Source organism: Brienomyrus brachyistius, chromosome 13 (assembly GCF_023856365.1).
Source record: "Brienomyrus brachyistius isolate T26 chromosome 13, BBRACH_0.4, whole genome shotgun sequence".
NCBI lineage: Eukaryota > Metazoa > Chordata > Actinopteri > Osteoglossiformes > Mormyridae > Brienomyrus > Brienomyrus brachyistius.
The window spans coordinates 17,207,027-17,222,752 of record NC_064545.1 but is presented as its reverse complement, the minus strand read 5'-3'; the positions used below and the strand labels follow the sequence as shown (position 1 = coordinate 17,222,752).

Sequence of the window (15,726 nt, the reverse complement as noted above, 5' to 3'; positions counted from 1 at the left end):
CCTCTGATTATTATTGGATATATCCACGGGACGTGAGTCCTGTCTTCATTAGGATTGGCTTTTTGTACCGTCAATTTAAAGGTATGGCCGTCAATATAGCGTTAGCCGCTATTATTTGGGTAGATCTAGTTTGTTTTGTAAGGCTTTAAGATTATAGAAATGTAGGCAATCTTAAGTTTAATTAATGAAATTCATGTTTAGATTCTCATTTTATACTAGACTTCGCCGATCTCATTTCTGTCAGACGTTAAAGGTAAACTTCATGGCTTGTTTGCCGTCCCTACGGTGCTTTAAATGTGTCAGCGCTGTGTTTTAGTATTTTTGAAAATGTTGTAAATATCGCTTTAACCAATCTCTCATCTGTCATATACTAATTTGCGGTATCGCACTTAGGTATTTTGTCTTAATGATTATCGATGCAACGTTATCTCTCCGCGTAGTACTGCTTCAGCATACCACAGTGACTGTTTATTTATGCTAGAGTAGTTACAAATTGAACGTCCAGAGAGGTATTTTTTTTATTGTTACCTGTCCTAGTTATCGTGGTTTTTCTACAACTTTTGTATAATAGAAAGTTCTACGTGTTTCACATCCGGTTAACTCAGAGTGCACGTGAATTGATACAATATAATCTATCCTTAAATGGGACATGGGTTTATAAATATATGTGTATGTGCGCGCTACAAATATTCGCAGCAGTCGATTATTTCCAGCCTTTTCCATTAACTAGAAAAGGGAGATTGCTGGTTATTAACTTTGTCAAACCCCTGCCTTGACAGGTTTAAACTGATCGGCTCCTGATGCCGGCATGTCTATCGACTTTGACAGCGCCGCTCTCCAAACGCAGCATGAAGAGGAGGAATATGACCAGGAGGATTATGCCAGAGAGCAGGAGGTACGACATCCTATGCCACATCTGAGGAGGTTTGCTAGCTTTAAGGAGGAATGGTAGAGGAATGCACACAATCTTTTTAGAAACTATGATCCACAGTTTTTCTGCTTTTCCTTTCAGTTGTCGTATTATACTAAGTGTCCCCTTTCAGTTACACATCCAGTGTCTGCAGCTATTGTGGGAGCAGGACAAGCCGAACGCGGCTCTCTCTCTGCACCTTGAAAACTCCCACACTCACTCTTTGGTTCATTGGCTTGTAGTGGTGTGTTTAATTAGTGTTTCATGCTGGTCACCAGGCTTACTGCAGCCATGCTGTGTTCTTGCTCATCAGCACGCCGATTCAGCCATTCCAGTGCAGTTCCTGAGCTGGCCCGCCTGTATGGTGCAGCTTGTTCTCTTCTCGATAGGGCTGTGCTGAGCAGGGAGAGGTTGGCTAACCCAAAAGGCCTCCGTGTGGGTTCATTAACACGCATTGCTTGACCTTTGGGGGCCTTGTCCTAGGCATGATTATCCCCCCAGTGTGTGATTGATGATGATGACCGAAAGCATGCAGTCTGGGCCATTTGGGAGCTCGTCGCAAAGAAATATATGGGAAAACTCTGTAGTGGGCACCACTACAGAGTCACAGAACACATGTCTCGCCTTCTAAAGAGGAAACTCCATAATGAAACACCAAAGAACAAGGCTGAGCTGAGAGAGAAAGCAAAACAACCACAGGTTCTAAAAGCACCAAGGATCTTGCACACTCCATGCCAGAAATAAGGGATATTTAACAAAATATTCATTCTCTTTCTTTAAAAAAAAAAAAAAAAAGGTTCAACTAGATATGTCTCAACACTCTTTGTAAGTTCTTTTAGAACTATAATTTGGTTTTAAGTTTTTTACTGCTTGAAAGGGATGCTTCAGCTAAAAGCGCTTGTTTCTAATGTCATGTTGTTTGTAAGCAATCAAATGAATAAAGTAATGATTTTGTTATAAAACCAATGAACTCTGAGCCAGCAGCATCATGGATGTGTAGACTGAAGTCCTCGTGCACCGGAGCCTCAAAAATCAGCTCGGGTGTCATTGGGTCATTCTGCAAAATGGTTTCCTTTAGGTCGGTATAATATATGCATAACTAAAAGTGTGATGATAGTCCTTTTTTTTTGCGGAGTCCCCTTTACTCCCATGTTTAGACATTTTCCCAGAGATCGTTTCTGTATCGATCTCTGGCTGGCAAATTTGTTATAGGTTCTCTTTGGTAACTCTCTCTCCCCCCCCCCCCCCCCCCCCCCCCCCCACCTATTATGCCCTTAATGAGATCATTCTATCAGGTCATTAAATATATGGACATTAAACACTTCTCTCTAGCTTATATCTTCTGCATTTGCTGTGCACGTACATGTCCACAAGGGTGAGCCACTGCACCATAGTTGAGGCAGGACTCTGAACAAGATGGGTTGGACCATTGTGCTCGACGCCTCGTTTAAGCAATTCCTTTGAGAATTGCACTCTCAAACCGAACTCTTTCGACATGTGTTGTTTTGAAAGGTGGAGGATATTGTTTTCTAACAGATGAGTTATTCTAGGGAATGTAGGAGCAGCGGTTTCCGGGTCACAGTAGTGAATGTGCAGTTAATGTATTGAAGGATGACTTTGAATGCAAGGCGGCCGTTGGCTCTCAGACATACATGCAGGCTCTTGGATTGAAAATACTTGCTTTGATATTCCCATCCACAGAGGGACACTCACAGCTTCTCCCTGTGTGATGCAAGGGCCCCGGACCCTGGACCCCCGGATCCCTGCCTTTGTTGTCTGTATCGGTCTTGTGGTCCACGGTTATTCGACCTATGAAGCCCAGCCTGGGTGTCAGAGAGGGAGCGCCGCGTTGCTAACCTGACCCTGGGGAGGGCCTCCGAGGCTGGGTGTGGCCCAGCCTTTGCAAGCCCACAGCCCAAGCATAGCTGGGGGGAATGTTCCAGGGTGATGTCATTGGGCTGGCGCCATGGCTGGCTGTCCAGTGCAGGACTGAGCAGGGCCAGACCTCGCCGCTCGCCCCTCTGCTGTTATTTGCCTTCGTCTGGAGTTTAGCTGGACCCCACCCTTTCGAATGTTCGGGGATCCGGGGGCCACGTTTCAGCCGCTCTGCTCGAATGACAGGACATGAGTGAGGACAGGGCCAGCAGACATGAAGCGAGCCACCCGCCCTTGAGTCAGAGGCGGCCTGATTTCGGTCACGCTTCACTGAAGTGGGCGTGACTCGCCCTCCACCTCGGGGCCCTTGGGAGAACCGAGGTGCTGTTGGGCAGGTTCTGCTTTAACCAGAGTGCCTCCTCACTTCCTTCATGTCTTTCAGACAGGAGATGGTGCCCCTAGCCAATCAAAAGGCAGCAGTCAGGCTCACTTATGGGAACATGACAGTTTTTGGGGTCTCAGCATTTCTAGCTGGAAGCTTTTTAGCCCCCTCTACTGATATTTTTCAGCATGCTTAGATTTCACTGATTCTTTGAAAATGAAAGTTTCCTTGTTTATTTTCATCTGCAGTCAGTCGCTCATGTGTGCAGGTTTCCGCGTTGGTGACTGGTAATGTTTCTGCTCCAGTTAAAGGACATACACAGCTCTTTCTTCGATGGCATTTGCTCGGATGGGAGTCGAGGCGAATAGGGCTGGTTTTCTGGTTTCCGTGGTGGGTGTTCAGCGGCTGTAATGCCTCTTCCCGGTAGGTCTGGTATCTGAACTTTGTTATCGGTCCGCGTGTTGCTGTCACATGACCTGGGACCCGGAGTGCCGTTTCCACTCCATGTGCTGTTTGGGCTGGTGTTCTGGGCTTGCAGCTGCCTCCCGAGGGCCTTGTCTTCGGCTGCATTTACGCAGCTCTGACTCTGCGCTCTCCCTCAGCTGCCTCCAGTGGGCCTTGCCTTCAGCTGCATTTACGCAGCTCTGACTCTGCGCTCTCCCACAGCTGCACCAGCTGCTAACAGACCTCCCAGATGACATGCTGGAGGACAGCAGGGATGGCTCTTCGCCGGAGCCCGACAACACCGCCTGCGACGGGCACGCTGTCGACGGCAGGTGGGGCGTGGGAATGGAGCAGGGAGGGGGGAGGTGACTTCCGGAGCCTTGGGTGCCTGATGGATCCCTGGGAGGGTCGGTAGGTGATGAGTGTCGCCATGTCCTGCCTCCTCCTAGAGCTCCGGGCGCTTGGGATCCGCAGGCAGAGTGGAACGAGGAGCACGCTGCCGCTGGAGAGGTGAGCGCGGTTCCTTCCTGTGGTTCTGAATCCAGCTCTGTATAATTTACCAGGTTGCTCTGGGTGAGACGGTGCAGTGAATATGCCAGGATGCCCCATCTGCTTAGAGTGGATTGTGTGGATGGCGATTTCATTAAATGTGAAGCTGTGTAAACATGCCAAGCCGTAAGCCCACTAAGTTCCTCAGGGATAGGACATAAATGTGTAGAACACATCTGCTTTTTCACAGACCAATGAGATCGAGTATGGGCAGGACCCCTACCACGGTGACTACGAGTATGACCACGAGGCAGGGCGCTTCGATGGACACCTGGACCAGCACAACGGCTGGACTGTGAACCGGGAGGAAGACCACCACTACATGTATGACCACAGGGGGTACACCTACCCTAGCCTGGGCCCGGAAGAGTCCACTGGTGAGGGGGAGTTTGGCCAGTACCATCACACAGCTCCACAGAGAGAGGACCTAAGTTATTCAGAGCAGGCCAGTACCAGGGAACATGTTCAGGTGAGATGAATCTATCTGAAAATATCACACCTTATCCATATAATTTCAAGGTCATATGTAATATTATTGCTTTCAACAATGAACATGCCACTGTAAACCTGAAGACCCAGGCAGAAAGGAATCTGGAGTCGTCATTGACTAGATGGCAGCTAAGGATATTAATAGTTATTGCTTCCTGTTTATACCGATTGTCTCCCTCCCCTGTGTCAGTAGACCTTTGATGCCAAGGGTTCAGAAAACAACCATGCAGGCCACCGTAAGGTCAGTTACAATCCATATCAGCCTGTGGCTCAGCAGAAGGTCTTCAGTCCAGAGGCTGCATGTACCAATGGCAAGTTTGACCAACTGCAGAGAGAGTTCCTGGACTCTACCCACAGTGAGTGACAAGGCAGTCAACGAGACGTTTTCAACAAGGTGGTTGGATAGTTTAACCTGTTCATCCTTCCTCCGCTACAGAATCTGCGGATCAGCAGCAGATCGCCCAGTTGCAGGTCCTGAACAGGGCTCAGCTGAGGCAGATTGAGGACCTGGAGAAGAAGCTGGAGGACAGCCGACGTAGCATGAGATACTTGGAGCACCAGCTGGCCATCGTGAAAGGTGGGGTAAACCCAGTGGTGTTGGAATGGGGGGTCGGTGGGACCAAGGCGATCAGCCTTCTGAATGACGGCACTGGTGTCTTCTTGCTGCAGCATTTATCTCGATTTCATCTGCCCTCCCTCCCCAGATGAGAAGGATGGCCTGGCGGTGAGCCTGAAGGAGTCTGGCTGTCTGCTGGAGCAGGCCAAGGAGCGAGAACTGCAGCTGCAGGCCGGGGTCAAGGCGATGGAGCTGCAGGTGCAGGCGGTGGCAGACAGAGAGCGTGAGGTGAGGACGCTTCCAAATCACCGCCTTTTCCTCAGAGGTCTGTAACCCACGTGTGTGGGATCTGCGTTGGGCTGGGTGTCCATGCAGCAGGAACTCTGCTCAAGCACTACAGCGACACCTTCAGCTAACTGACCATTAAATTGAAGTAATGGGTTTTGTTTCTCTCTACCGATCTTGCTATTGGCTGGAAGAGAGCTTAAAACCCCTCGTAGATAGAGGTACAGCAGAGCCCCCCCCCCCAGACTAAGGCCTGTGTGCGTGTATGCCGCAGAGCACTGAGAAGCAGCGGGCGACAGAGATGGCGCTGGACAGCCTGCAGCAGCAGATGGCGGAGCTGTGCCGCTCGGAGACGCTGGCCCGTACGCGGAAGCAGCACGACCGTGACCTGGCCGCCATGCGCGAGCAGCATGAGGCCCGCGTGCTGGCGCTGCAGCAGAGGCTGGATGCGCAGGCGCAGGCCCTGGAGCAGCAGGTGCGTTCGCCGCCGCCCTCCACAGCCTACAGGGGTCACCGTGTTGGGAGTGTGGATAGAGGAGTCACCGTATGGGTCATTTGGGTGCTCTGTGCCTCACTCTGTGGGATCTCTGTGGCATTACTTGTTCTGTGAACTACTGTCCAAAACGACATCTAAGTGAGAATTGGAGAGCTGGGTCAGTCAGCTGCCCTGCAGCAGTTGGGGTTGAGCACCTTGCTCAAGGGCTGAACCGATTTGATTATTCTGTCGACTATGGGATTTGAACCTATGACCTTCTGGGCAAGGCTGCACCCCGTACCATCCATCCTGAGTGTTTCTGGCCTACTAGTTAGAATACTCAGAAGCAAGTCGGCAGCTCGGCCCAGCGGCACCTGGCCCGTGTGCCTCCATCACGGCTGCAGGATTGTGACATAGCGTCTGCCTCACTTGTATGTCGCTCTGAACCAAAGCACCTGCCAGGGGAATAAAATCCCATGAAAATTCCCTGCGTGTGTGTCAGGGGGAGGCGGGCTGCAGGCTGCAGGAGCAACTGAAACAGCTGGAGCGAGACAGGGAGGCGGAGAAGCTGGAGAGAGCGACCGTCATCAACACGCTGACCCGGCGTCTAGAGGAGAGCCAGCAGCAGTGTGCCAACCTGCTGCAGACCGGTGTGTGCGTGTGCGTGTGCGTGTGCGTGTGCGTGTGCGTGCGCGTGTGCGTGTGTGTGCGTGTGCGTACCTTTCTTGGGCAGTTTGACCCCACTTCTACATGGCCCAGATTGGAGCACATGTCTAGCTAAGCAATTCATTCCATTCTTCCTTATTTTTTTTGTTCTTTTCATAGTTAAAAGAATATTGTGTTTTCATAGCTACCACTGTGATGTTTACTTACATGGGCTACTCTCTGCTAAAGAGCACTGTGGTCACACTGGGTCTTATTTCCCCCCTGTTTTCGATATTCTAATACGCTGCAGTGGACATGGACTGGCTCTGCTCAGCTCACCAAACATCTGAATTTCTCTTAACTCCCCCCAGGTGCCATCCAGGAGATGAATCAACTGCGGATCCAGTTACAGCACGCGCAGTCGGCCAAAAGCATCAGCGACAACATGACCAGATCCCTGCAGGTGGGCCCCCCCTCCCCCCCCAGGAAGTTTCCCCGCCGTCGTTTTGGGTTGCTGACACGGTGTGTCCGTCTCTGTCGTAGGAAGAGCTCTCGGACCTGAAGGACCAGATCACTCTGTATGAGTCGGCCGTCAAATTACGGGTTATTTCCCTGGAATCCAACAGAGAATGGGAGAACCAGCTGTCAGACTCCTATGTCGAACTGGGAATAAAGAAGGCCAACTGGAAAGGCAACCGTTGCCATGGGTATGCAGGCGTTCGTGGTATAGAGTGTGTACAGTGGTCAACAGCACTGGGTTTAACACCCAGGGGTTCTGGGAATGGTGGTCCCCCCCCACTGTTTATTTGGGCGTCTGTCTTCACCTTCTCTTTAGCGGTTCCGGAGTAGCCTCCGGCACGACCAGCACCTCCTCGAGGGAGGACCTGACGGCTGAGCTGACGACGGAGGTCCAGCGTCTCCTGGGGAGCCTGAAGAGCAAGAGACAGAAGATCTCCCAGCTCCAGGAGGACCTGCAGCAGGCGCGCGGGCAGGCCGAGGAGCTGCGGGCTCAGCTGGACAGGGCCGAGAGGAGCGCCCTTGACTCCAGGGTGAGCAGCACCTCCTGCTAGGAGCATCAGATACACTCACCAGGAGTAAGGTGCTCCGTGATGGTGACAGGTAGTCATGCTGCCTGGAAAGAAGGTGCTTTGGAGCTGGGTCAAAAAATTCAAGCATATCAAAGGAGGAGTTCAGGCTATGGGGTGACTCAGACTGCAGCCTAAACGTGTCCCATCCGCAGAAAACGTCATGTAAAATAAGTGAAGTGTTTTAATATGTGCTGCTCCTCTGCTCACCCTGCAGGTGAGGGAGACCGCTTTGGAGAAGCAACTTGAAGCATCCGGCATGGTCCCATCCCAGGAAGAACTTCCACAGCTGCGGAAAGACAGGGAGCATCTCCAGGGCCGTGTGGAGGTCGGGCTTCCAAGCGGAAGGGCCTGCTTTGTGTCGGGTAACCGGTCTAACATCACTTAGCGTGCTTATCCGCCCTGTCGCCTGACCAGAAACTGGAGAAACGGAACCAGGAGCTGCAGCAGAGTGAGGAGAAGGTACGGGCAGCCAATCTGGAGCTGTGCACAAAGATGAGGGAGATGATCCAGGAGCTGGACCAGGAGAAGCAGGAGACTGCCGCCAGGTAGCCAGTACCATGTGGGGGATTGCCAGTGCCGACGAGGGAAATTCTCTTAGTTCTTAAGATGCATTTAAATGTAATTATGGCTCTTCAAAATCGTATTAATGTGAAACTGAGCCGGTTTCTTGTAAGCAGCCTGATTTTGAAAGCTGTTTTAGAAACGGGCAGCACTGCGGTAATTCTGTTTTGTGGTTGGTCTCGTGGAGGTACGAGAGGACCCAGCAACAGTTCCGGGATGACGTGGTGAACCGCGTGCGTGTGGAACTGACCCAGGAGCATGCGGTCCAAATGGAGGAGGTGCGGAGGGAGTGCCAGCAGGAGGTGCAGCATCTGGAGTGAGTCAAAAAGGCGCTGTGTCTTGTTAACAGCAGGTAGAAGATGGATATGGGCGTGGCCACCAGGGGGCGCACTGTTTTCTTTTTAAAAGGTCTAATTGAAAACCCGGCTGTGTGCATCATGAGGGACATCAGCTAAGCTGCGAGTTACGGTGGCCACAGTGAGCCTTTGCACGCGCGAGTCTTCTGGATCGGCGACGAGTTTGCTGTTCTCCTGCAGATCTAAACTGGCGGATATCAGTAAGGAGATGGGAGCCGTGCAGGAATGTTACATCGCCATCTGCAGGGAGAAGGACGGCCTGGAGCAGCGCCTCCGAGCCAGAATGGAGGAGCACCGGGAACATGAGAATGAGGTTGGCCTGGGCCTCAGTCCTGCCTGACATTCCGGCGGCGGCTTTCGAGACCAGCTGAGATGTGTGCGCCTTGCCTCCCCCCAGCTGCGGTGTCAGATGGAGCGGGAGAAGGAGGCCGCCCTGGCTCAGATGGAGGCGCAGCACGGCGCCGCCAGGGAGCGCTGGCTGAGGGAGCGAGAGCAGGAGCTCCAGCGGCAGGCGGAGGTGGAGGTGAGCTGCCCCAACAGGGGGATGTCGCTCCTGGCTGCTGAAGGGGCGCACAGTAGGATCTTAACTCACCTCTGAGGGTGTGCTTAGCTCATGTATATGTTACATTGTGGGGACCAAATGTCCCCACAGTGTGATAAAAAAAAACTGTTATTTTGACGTTGTGGGAACCATTATTTTGAGTCCCCACAAGAGGAAAGTCAGTTTTATAAGAATCTGCCAAGTGTGAGAATTTTGTCCAGCATTAATATTGTTAATTGTTGAAAAGGTGGTTGTATAGAGGTATGTCCAGAATCATCATTGTAGATGTTCTTCCTGTTTTTCAGTTGGAAATGTTATTATTGTGTCAGTATTATCTTTTATTTTATGTGTTTTGTATGTTGGAGTCAGTAGCACTTTTGGTGCTCAAATTGGTCAATAGCAATCAGTCGATCCAGCGGCACACCGGTCCGGTATATTCAGGTCGGTATTGGCACTAATCTATACCTATTACTCAGATCAGTACTGACCATGTGACCGATCCACGTCCGTTTCTTCCGCATTTAGTTATTGGCAGTCTGTAAAATTGTGGCTCCTGTTCCTTGTTAAATCAGTTTTAAACAAAGTGCACAAATTGTCCGATTCAACATGAATATGACAGCAGTGTATGATTTGGGAGTCGCTCGCTTGGGCTGCTCTCGCTGCTGCTTGTCACACATGAGGGGCTGCTATCGTGACGCTGTTGCCGTTGGGAGAATAATTGTGGGCCTTTCAAGCATTTGCCACTTGCTTATACTCTCTTGGAAGATATTGAACTGCAAAATGCCATAAAAATGCTTTAAACAACATGTACAAATGAGGTGAAACAGTACATTATGTATGTTTCTAGTGGCCTGATTTAAAGATTTTTTTGCCATGCATTTTTACATTTATATTTAGTAGTTGAAAAATATTCATATGTAAAACATATTTTTTTTTTCTGCAGCTGTATATAATATGACACCACTCTATATTTTTAAACAAATCTGCTTTTTTAAATCCTGGTTTAATCGTGGTTCTGCTAGCGAAAGGCTTTGCAAAACAGCAGGTTGCTTCCAGGTTCAAAATTTCTAAGACAGCAGTACACAAGAATAAGGTGAAGCAGGAGACACTGGGAATGACCAGAAACCAGTCAGGTAAACGGTGGAATAGGCTTTCTAACAGCAGAGGTGACCCTCAACTTATCGGACAGTTTCTCATGAATCGGAGGATGCCATCTAGTGAACTTCAAAAGGAATGGGGAACATTAAGAGCAGGTGTGAGATGCATTGCTAGTACAGTGAGTATAAGGATCCCAGAAGCAGGACTGAGGTCCCATAAAGGACGGAAGAAGCCCTTCATTAACGAGAAACAGGGAAGAACCAGACTGCAGTTTTTGTTGGAATCTATCCGTATCAGCAGTTGTAGATCGGGATCGGATCGGAACTGCAATGTGGAGAAAGCATGCAAACTCCCTGCACACCTCCAACTCTGCTACCCGTTTAATAAAGTACAGTAATGTGTCATTTTTAGGTATTTAATTACATCATTGCATTTCTGGGGACCTCGTATTCTGAGAGGTGGAAAGGGCTACACCCCCGTAGGGTAACGGCACACGTCTTTTTGTGGATGTTTGGCTCCAACCCCCATAGACGATTCAGGCCTCTGTGAAGAAGGTGGAGAAGGTGTGGGACCAGCGGCTGGAGCAGGCAGGTGGGGTAGGAGGCGCTGAGGCCAGTGAGCAGGCCTCTCAGACGGACGGAGTGGTGCAGGGCCTCACCCAGGTGGAGGTAGAGGCCCAGCTGAGCGCTCAGAGGCTGGAGCTGCAGCAGGAGGCGGAGCAGGCGCAGGCCCAGGCAGTGCGGGAGGCGGAGCAGCGGCTGAGGGCGGAGCTTCAAAGCCAGGAGGCCACCAGGCAGCAGGTGAGCAGGTGGCTTTTGGCTCAGGCTGGGCCATTTGCTTTGTGGCTGGGGGCGGTCTCAGTGTGACCCCTTGGTATGTGAAACACTGAACTAAGGGACTCAGTCAAGATACGATGGTGGTGACTTCTGTTCCCTACCCTGAATTTCCAGTAACAGTAAATGTCAGAGGTATTAAATGGGGGGGGGGGGGGGGTCACTGTGAGCCAAGTCTGCGGCACCGTGAACATGATGCTGCCCCCCAGGTGGAGAACGCCCTGTCACACGCCCGTGCCTGTTGGCTGCAGGAGATGACGTCCCTGCCGGAATACCAGGCCGCTCTCCAGGCCCAGCGGGAGGACTGGGAGAGGCAGCAGCAGGAGAATCTGGCTCAGAAGGTACGTACTGGGGCTCCAGCGTGGAGGCGGCCCCGGGGTCCCCGCTGTCTCACAGGGTGTTGCTTGTGTAAACAATGGAAGCTGGGCTCTCCATCAGGAAGGGAGGTGGTGCCAGTATGACTAAGCGCAGGCTCCCCCCACCCTGGCCAGGTCTCCTCGGCGATGAGGGAGGAGCGGCAGGAGGAGGTGAGGCTGCTGCGAAGGCAGCTTGAGCAGAGCAGGGTGGAGCAGGATGCGCGGTCCAAGGCCGAGCTGGCCCAGGCGCTGGCCGCCTGCAGCCGCGACAAGCAGGAGGAGGTCGCGCGCCTCCAGGCTCGCCATGAGCAGGAGTACCGGGCCCTCCTGGACGAGCAGCGTGGCAAGCTGGAGGAAGCACTATCGCTCGCCAGTAAGGAGGCCGGGCACCTTCGGGATGAGGCCGTCCGTCAGAAGGAGTCGGAACTCCGGCAGCTCTTTAGTAGACGGGAACAGGAGTGGGATGCACTGCAGGAGGCTAGGAGCAGCACTGAGAGGGAGCGGCTCTGGGAGGAGGCTCTGGCCGAGGTCCGCACCACCCTCGAGGGTATTCGGAACCAGCTTTTGAGTGACCCGAAGTGGCTGACCCAGAATGAGGAGCAAACTCCGGGCAGTCCCCCGGGACTCCAGTGCTGGAGCAGTGGGGAGGCTCTCTGCAGCCGGTCTGCAGGCTCCATGCAGAGCTCTGCTCTGTCAGGCTGTGGCTCAAGCCAGACAGCAGTGGGAAGAGGTGGGCCTGGCTCTCGTGTGTCCTTTCCCCTGGTCAGCGGATGTCCCTGGACTTGGGACTGTGACCAGCGTGTTTCCTGTCTCCTCAGGTCAACAGGGACAGACTCAAGGAAGCCCAGAACCAAAACGAGGAGCTAAATGGCATCCGAGGTAGGGGAGTCGGGGGGCGGCTACACACAGCCAGAGATGCGCTGCTCTGCGGGCGTTTCAGCCTCCTGCACGCTTGTGGTGAGTCCCTGCTTCATACGTGGTCCTCACGATCACTGTTGTCCATTCCCAGCTTCTGCATCGCAAGCCGGGGAGCAGCAGTGTGGGCCGGGCTGCGCAGACCAGCTGCAGCGGCTACGGAGGCAGTGCCGGGACCTGCAGAGGCACCTAGAGAAGGCGTGCCGGCAGCTGCAGCAGACAGTGCGTGAGCACAAGGCCGCCGTGCAGCGGCTCAAAGGTAACCCGGCCCCCCCATGCTCCACCTGACTCGCAGGTTTCCACTGTCGGTGTCTCACGGGCAAGTCTCTCTGCCCAGAGGAGCACGAGGACGCCTTGAAGAAGGAGCGTGAGGAGATCCTGCGGAGAGCAAGCGACAGGCAGCGTCCCAGCAGCGTGGACTCCTCCCAGTACGTAGCCCGCGCCCCAATCCGGCCATCCCTGCTCCTCAGTGTAACTGGCAGGAGCAGCCCCCTGTACTCACAGCCTCTCTCCTGCAGGCCCCAGGGTGACGGAGGCCCAGAAAGACGGCAGTGCCCGCAGGGTGGCCTGGAGGAGATGAGAGAGCAGTACATGAGAGCCGTGGCAAAGATACGGGGTGCGTAAGGGGGGGATCGATGCGACGTGGGGGGTGGGGGGGGGCAACTCGAGGCGAAGGACCCTGAGTGAACATTGCAGCCTCACTGACTGTCCTGCTATCATCATCATCATCATCATGAATTATTTCATTTCTGTCTACAATGCAAGTTTCTTGGCAAAGGCCACTATTCTTATTAATTTTGTTTGCACAGTCGATGGGGTTCCTTACCTTTCTGTGTCACCTGCTCGCTTTTGCGTACGGTCTGTGCCTTTCGCAAAACTTTCAGAAAATTTCCATTTCATTTCTTATGCTTCGTTTCTTACGCAATATATCGAAACCTTTATGGGGAAAGTCACAGTGCAGAAGGGTCGAGTGTAATATATGGCCTGTATTAGACGCTGCATACCAACCACAAGAAAAATGTACGTTTCACACTCACTGACTTGTGGTTTCTCTGTTCGTTAAGTAACTAGAATGCTGTTAGCTTGCTTTGTTTTTTTGTTTGTATATATGATGATCATGTGTGTATATATGTCGATAGTTCGTTACTTTAGTTTATTGTGCAGATCATATGCTTTTCCATAAATAGCTAGAGACATGAATGCATCAGGGCTGTGGTTAATAGCGGTGGATGTTCTCTCAGCCTTGCGCTCTCTTAGGGGACCTTGTCTGGGATTGATGTCACCAACAGGCAGCTTAGCTGCACACTTTCTGTCCCAGCTTCACCATGCAGGCCATCCCACGTTTATATCACTGTTTTATCTGCTTTTACTGTGTTCATCACTATGGCGAATCTAATTTTACCACACACACACACACGATACGGTTCTGTGAACCTGGATCCCACTGAGTGAGTCTGTCTCTCTTGGGCAGGTGACATGCTGCGTTACATCCAGGAGAGTAAGGCGAGGGCGGTGGAGATGATCCGGGCAGAGGTGCTCAGGGAGAGGCAGGACACAGCGAGGAGGATGCGGAAGTACTACCTCACCTGCCTGCAGGAGCTCCTGGAGGACAGTGGCAAGTCCCAGGGGTGAGATTACAGAGGCTTCAGAGTTCATGGCCTTTGTGGGCTCTCTTGTTCCCTGCTGTTCCGGGCACATCTTTAACTGCCTTTGCAGGGCGGAGAAGAAAATCATCAATGCAGCAAGCAAGCTGGCTGCCATGGCCAAGGTGCTGGAGACACCAGTGTCCCGGAAAGCCAGTGGAAGGAGTCATGCTGCTCTGGGTAAGTGCCGACCCCTCATCCCTCACATGTCAGATCCACCGGTGGTGCTGCGTGTCTGATTTAAAATGGAGATTTATTCTTTTGTAAACAAGCGAGCACGTCGAAATCGGAGCCCATCGCTGCGGTGGAGCCAGGCAAAGCTCCACACGCGTTATCCGGACAGAGCCCACCAGCCAAAGACGTGAACTCTCAGAGCAGCGGGCCTGCGGAGAACAACCAGCAGCCGCGCCCCCTCGCTAGCAGTGCCGGCAGGCCTGCAGCAGAGCATTCTGGGATTGAAAAAAACATCTGTGACCTTCAGTCCTCCAATACCCCTCGTGTTTTGGTAACGTCGGGAAAGAGGAAAGTGCTCGACGGCACGCACTCTAAGGGACCACCCAACCCCGCAGGCTCCCTCGCACAAAGACCTGCGGGACACGTGAAATGCCTTCCCTCTGCAAGCAGGCCGGCGGATGGAACCCAAACCCACGTTACCCTGCGCAGCCAAAACCAAGAGATGTGGCTGGGAGAAGCGGACAGAAGGCGCCCTGCAGAGTCTGCGGTCAAACCTATCCCTGATAAAGAACCTCCGGTCAGGGATAAGGGCCAGAATGTCTGGGGCCTGGTCGGTGTTGGAACATGTTCTGACCGTGAGAATCCTGCATTCTCCGTCCCCGGTAGAATGCTGAAGCGTGTCAGCAACTCCCCCACCCTATCCGCCATCTCCAGTACCAAAACCGAAGACACAGATGACGACTCGTCTCATTTTGGGAGCTGGGGCTCCTACAAGAACATTCCGACCACGCAAACCAGGCCCAATATGAAGCCCTCCCCCGTCGCCGGTCCAGGGGGGAGGGATACGGAGGCGGCCAAGACCCGAGAGCCCATTCCTGGGTCTGAGGGGGAGCGGATCCGGAGGGTCTGTTCCAAGAGTTTGTTCTCAGAATTGAAGGCCTGTCAGCAGGACAGCGGGTTTGACAGCCCAGTGTCCCTCCTTCAGAAGTAAACAAATCTAGCAAGCCCCAGGCTCGTCATGTTGCAGTGCGCCTCTCGAACCATCTGCTTGTTTGTTTGTTAAGTGTTGTCTTTATACACTCGTCACATCTGCTTGTACTGTCAAGACTTTGTGTGTTTTTTTTTTATTTTTTATACCCAGCTGTTACACATAAAGTGTGTATAATTTTCACATGGATCTAATAAATGTATTTTTTCATGTAAAGTTTTTTCCCATAACTACCTGCTCCTGTTGCTGTTTTGTGTTGGATTAATTGAACATGGCTGAGTTGAGGCCAGGTTACCTAAACTTGAGCGGGTCGCTACCCGAAGTTCTGCAACCTTTTTGTTTGTAGGGAGCCCTGCCAGTGTGGGCCTCCAGCAACAGGGAGGGGGGGGGGTGTCGCTGTCACTGTCCCAGTTTGTCTGCGCAACTGCGATTTCTGGGGATGATTGGATGTCAGTAGTTGGGTGGATGTCAACCAGAGTGTGTGTGTGTGTGTGTGTCTGTGTGTGTGTTTTTAAAGCTGTTAATTTCACATTGCGGGTTTCCCCAGATGTTTGACGGCCTGG

At 52.3% G+C, this 15,726-nt stretch overlaps 1 protein-coding gene across 2 annotated transcripts; it reads left to right on the top strand.

The window, feature by feature from the left end:
- Positions 1-93: 93 nt before the first annotated feature.
- On the top strand, positions 94-15,572 carry cep152 (centrosomal protein 152). 2 transcript variants are annotated; one of them, XM_048973296.1, is made up of 27 exons: positions 94-253; positions 780-895; positions 3,834-3,943; positions 4,061-4,121; positions 4,351-4,629; positions 4,843-5,005; positions 5,086-5,226; positions 5,354-5,493; positions 5,765-5,965; positions 6,468-6,615; positions 6,982-7,073; positions 7,154-7,317; positions 7,446-7,659; positions 7,913-8,023; positions 8,113-8,243; positions 8,447-8,575; positions 8,796-8,928; positions 9,013-9,138; positions 10,785-11,054; positions 11,297-11,428; positions 12,262-12,322; positions 12,453-12,617; positions 12,696-12,786; positions 12,877-12,974; positions 13,830-13,986; positions 14,075-14,181; positions 14,274-15,572. In XM_048973296.1, the coding sequence occupies exons 2-27, from the start codon at positions 809-811 to the stop codon at positions 15,164-15,166; spliced, it is 4,404 nt and encodes a 1,467-aa protein (XP_048829253.1). In that variant the 5' UTR covers positions 94-253; positions 780-808; the 3' UTR covers positions 15,167-15,572. The 2 variants fall into 2 exon arrangements, 1 of the variants encoding a protein (XP_048829253.1); XR_007382018.1 differs by lacking the exons at positions 13,830-13,986; positions 14,075-14,181; positions 14,274-15,572 and adding an exon at positions 11,579-12,173 and having other exon boundaries at positions 12,877-12,924.
- The last annotated feature ends 154 nt before the right edge of the window (positions 15,573-15,726 follow it).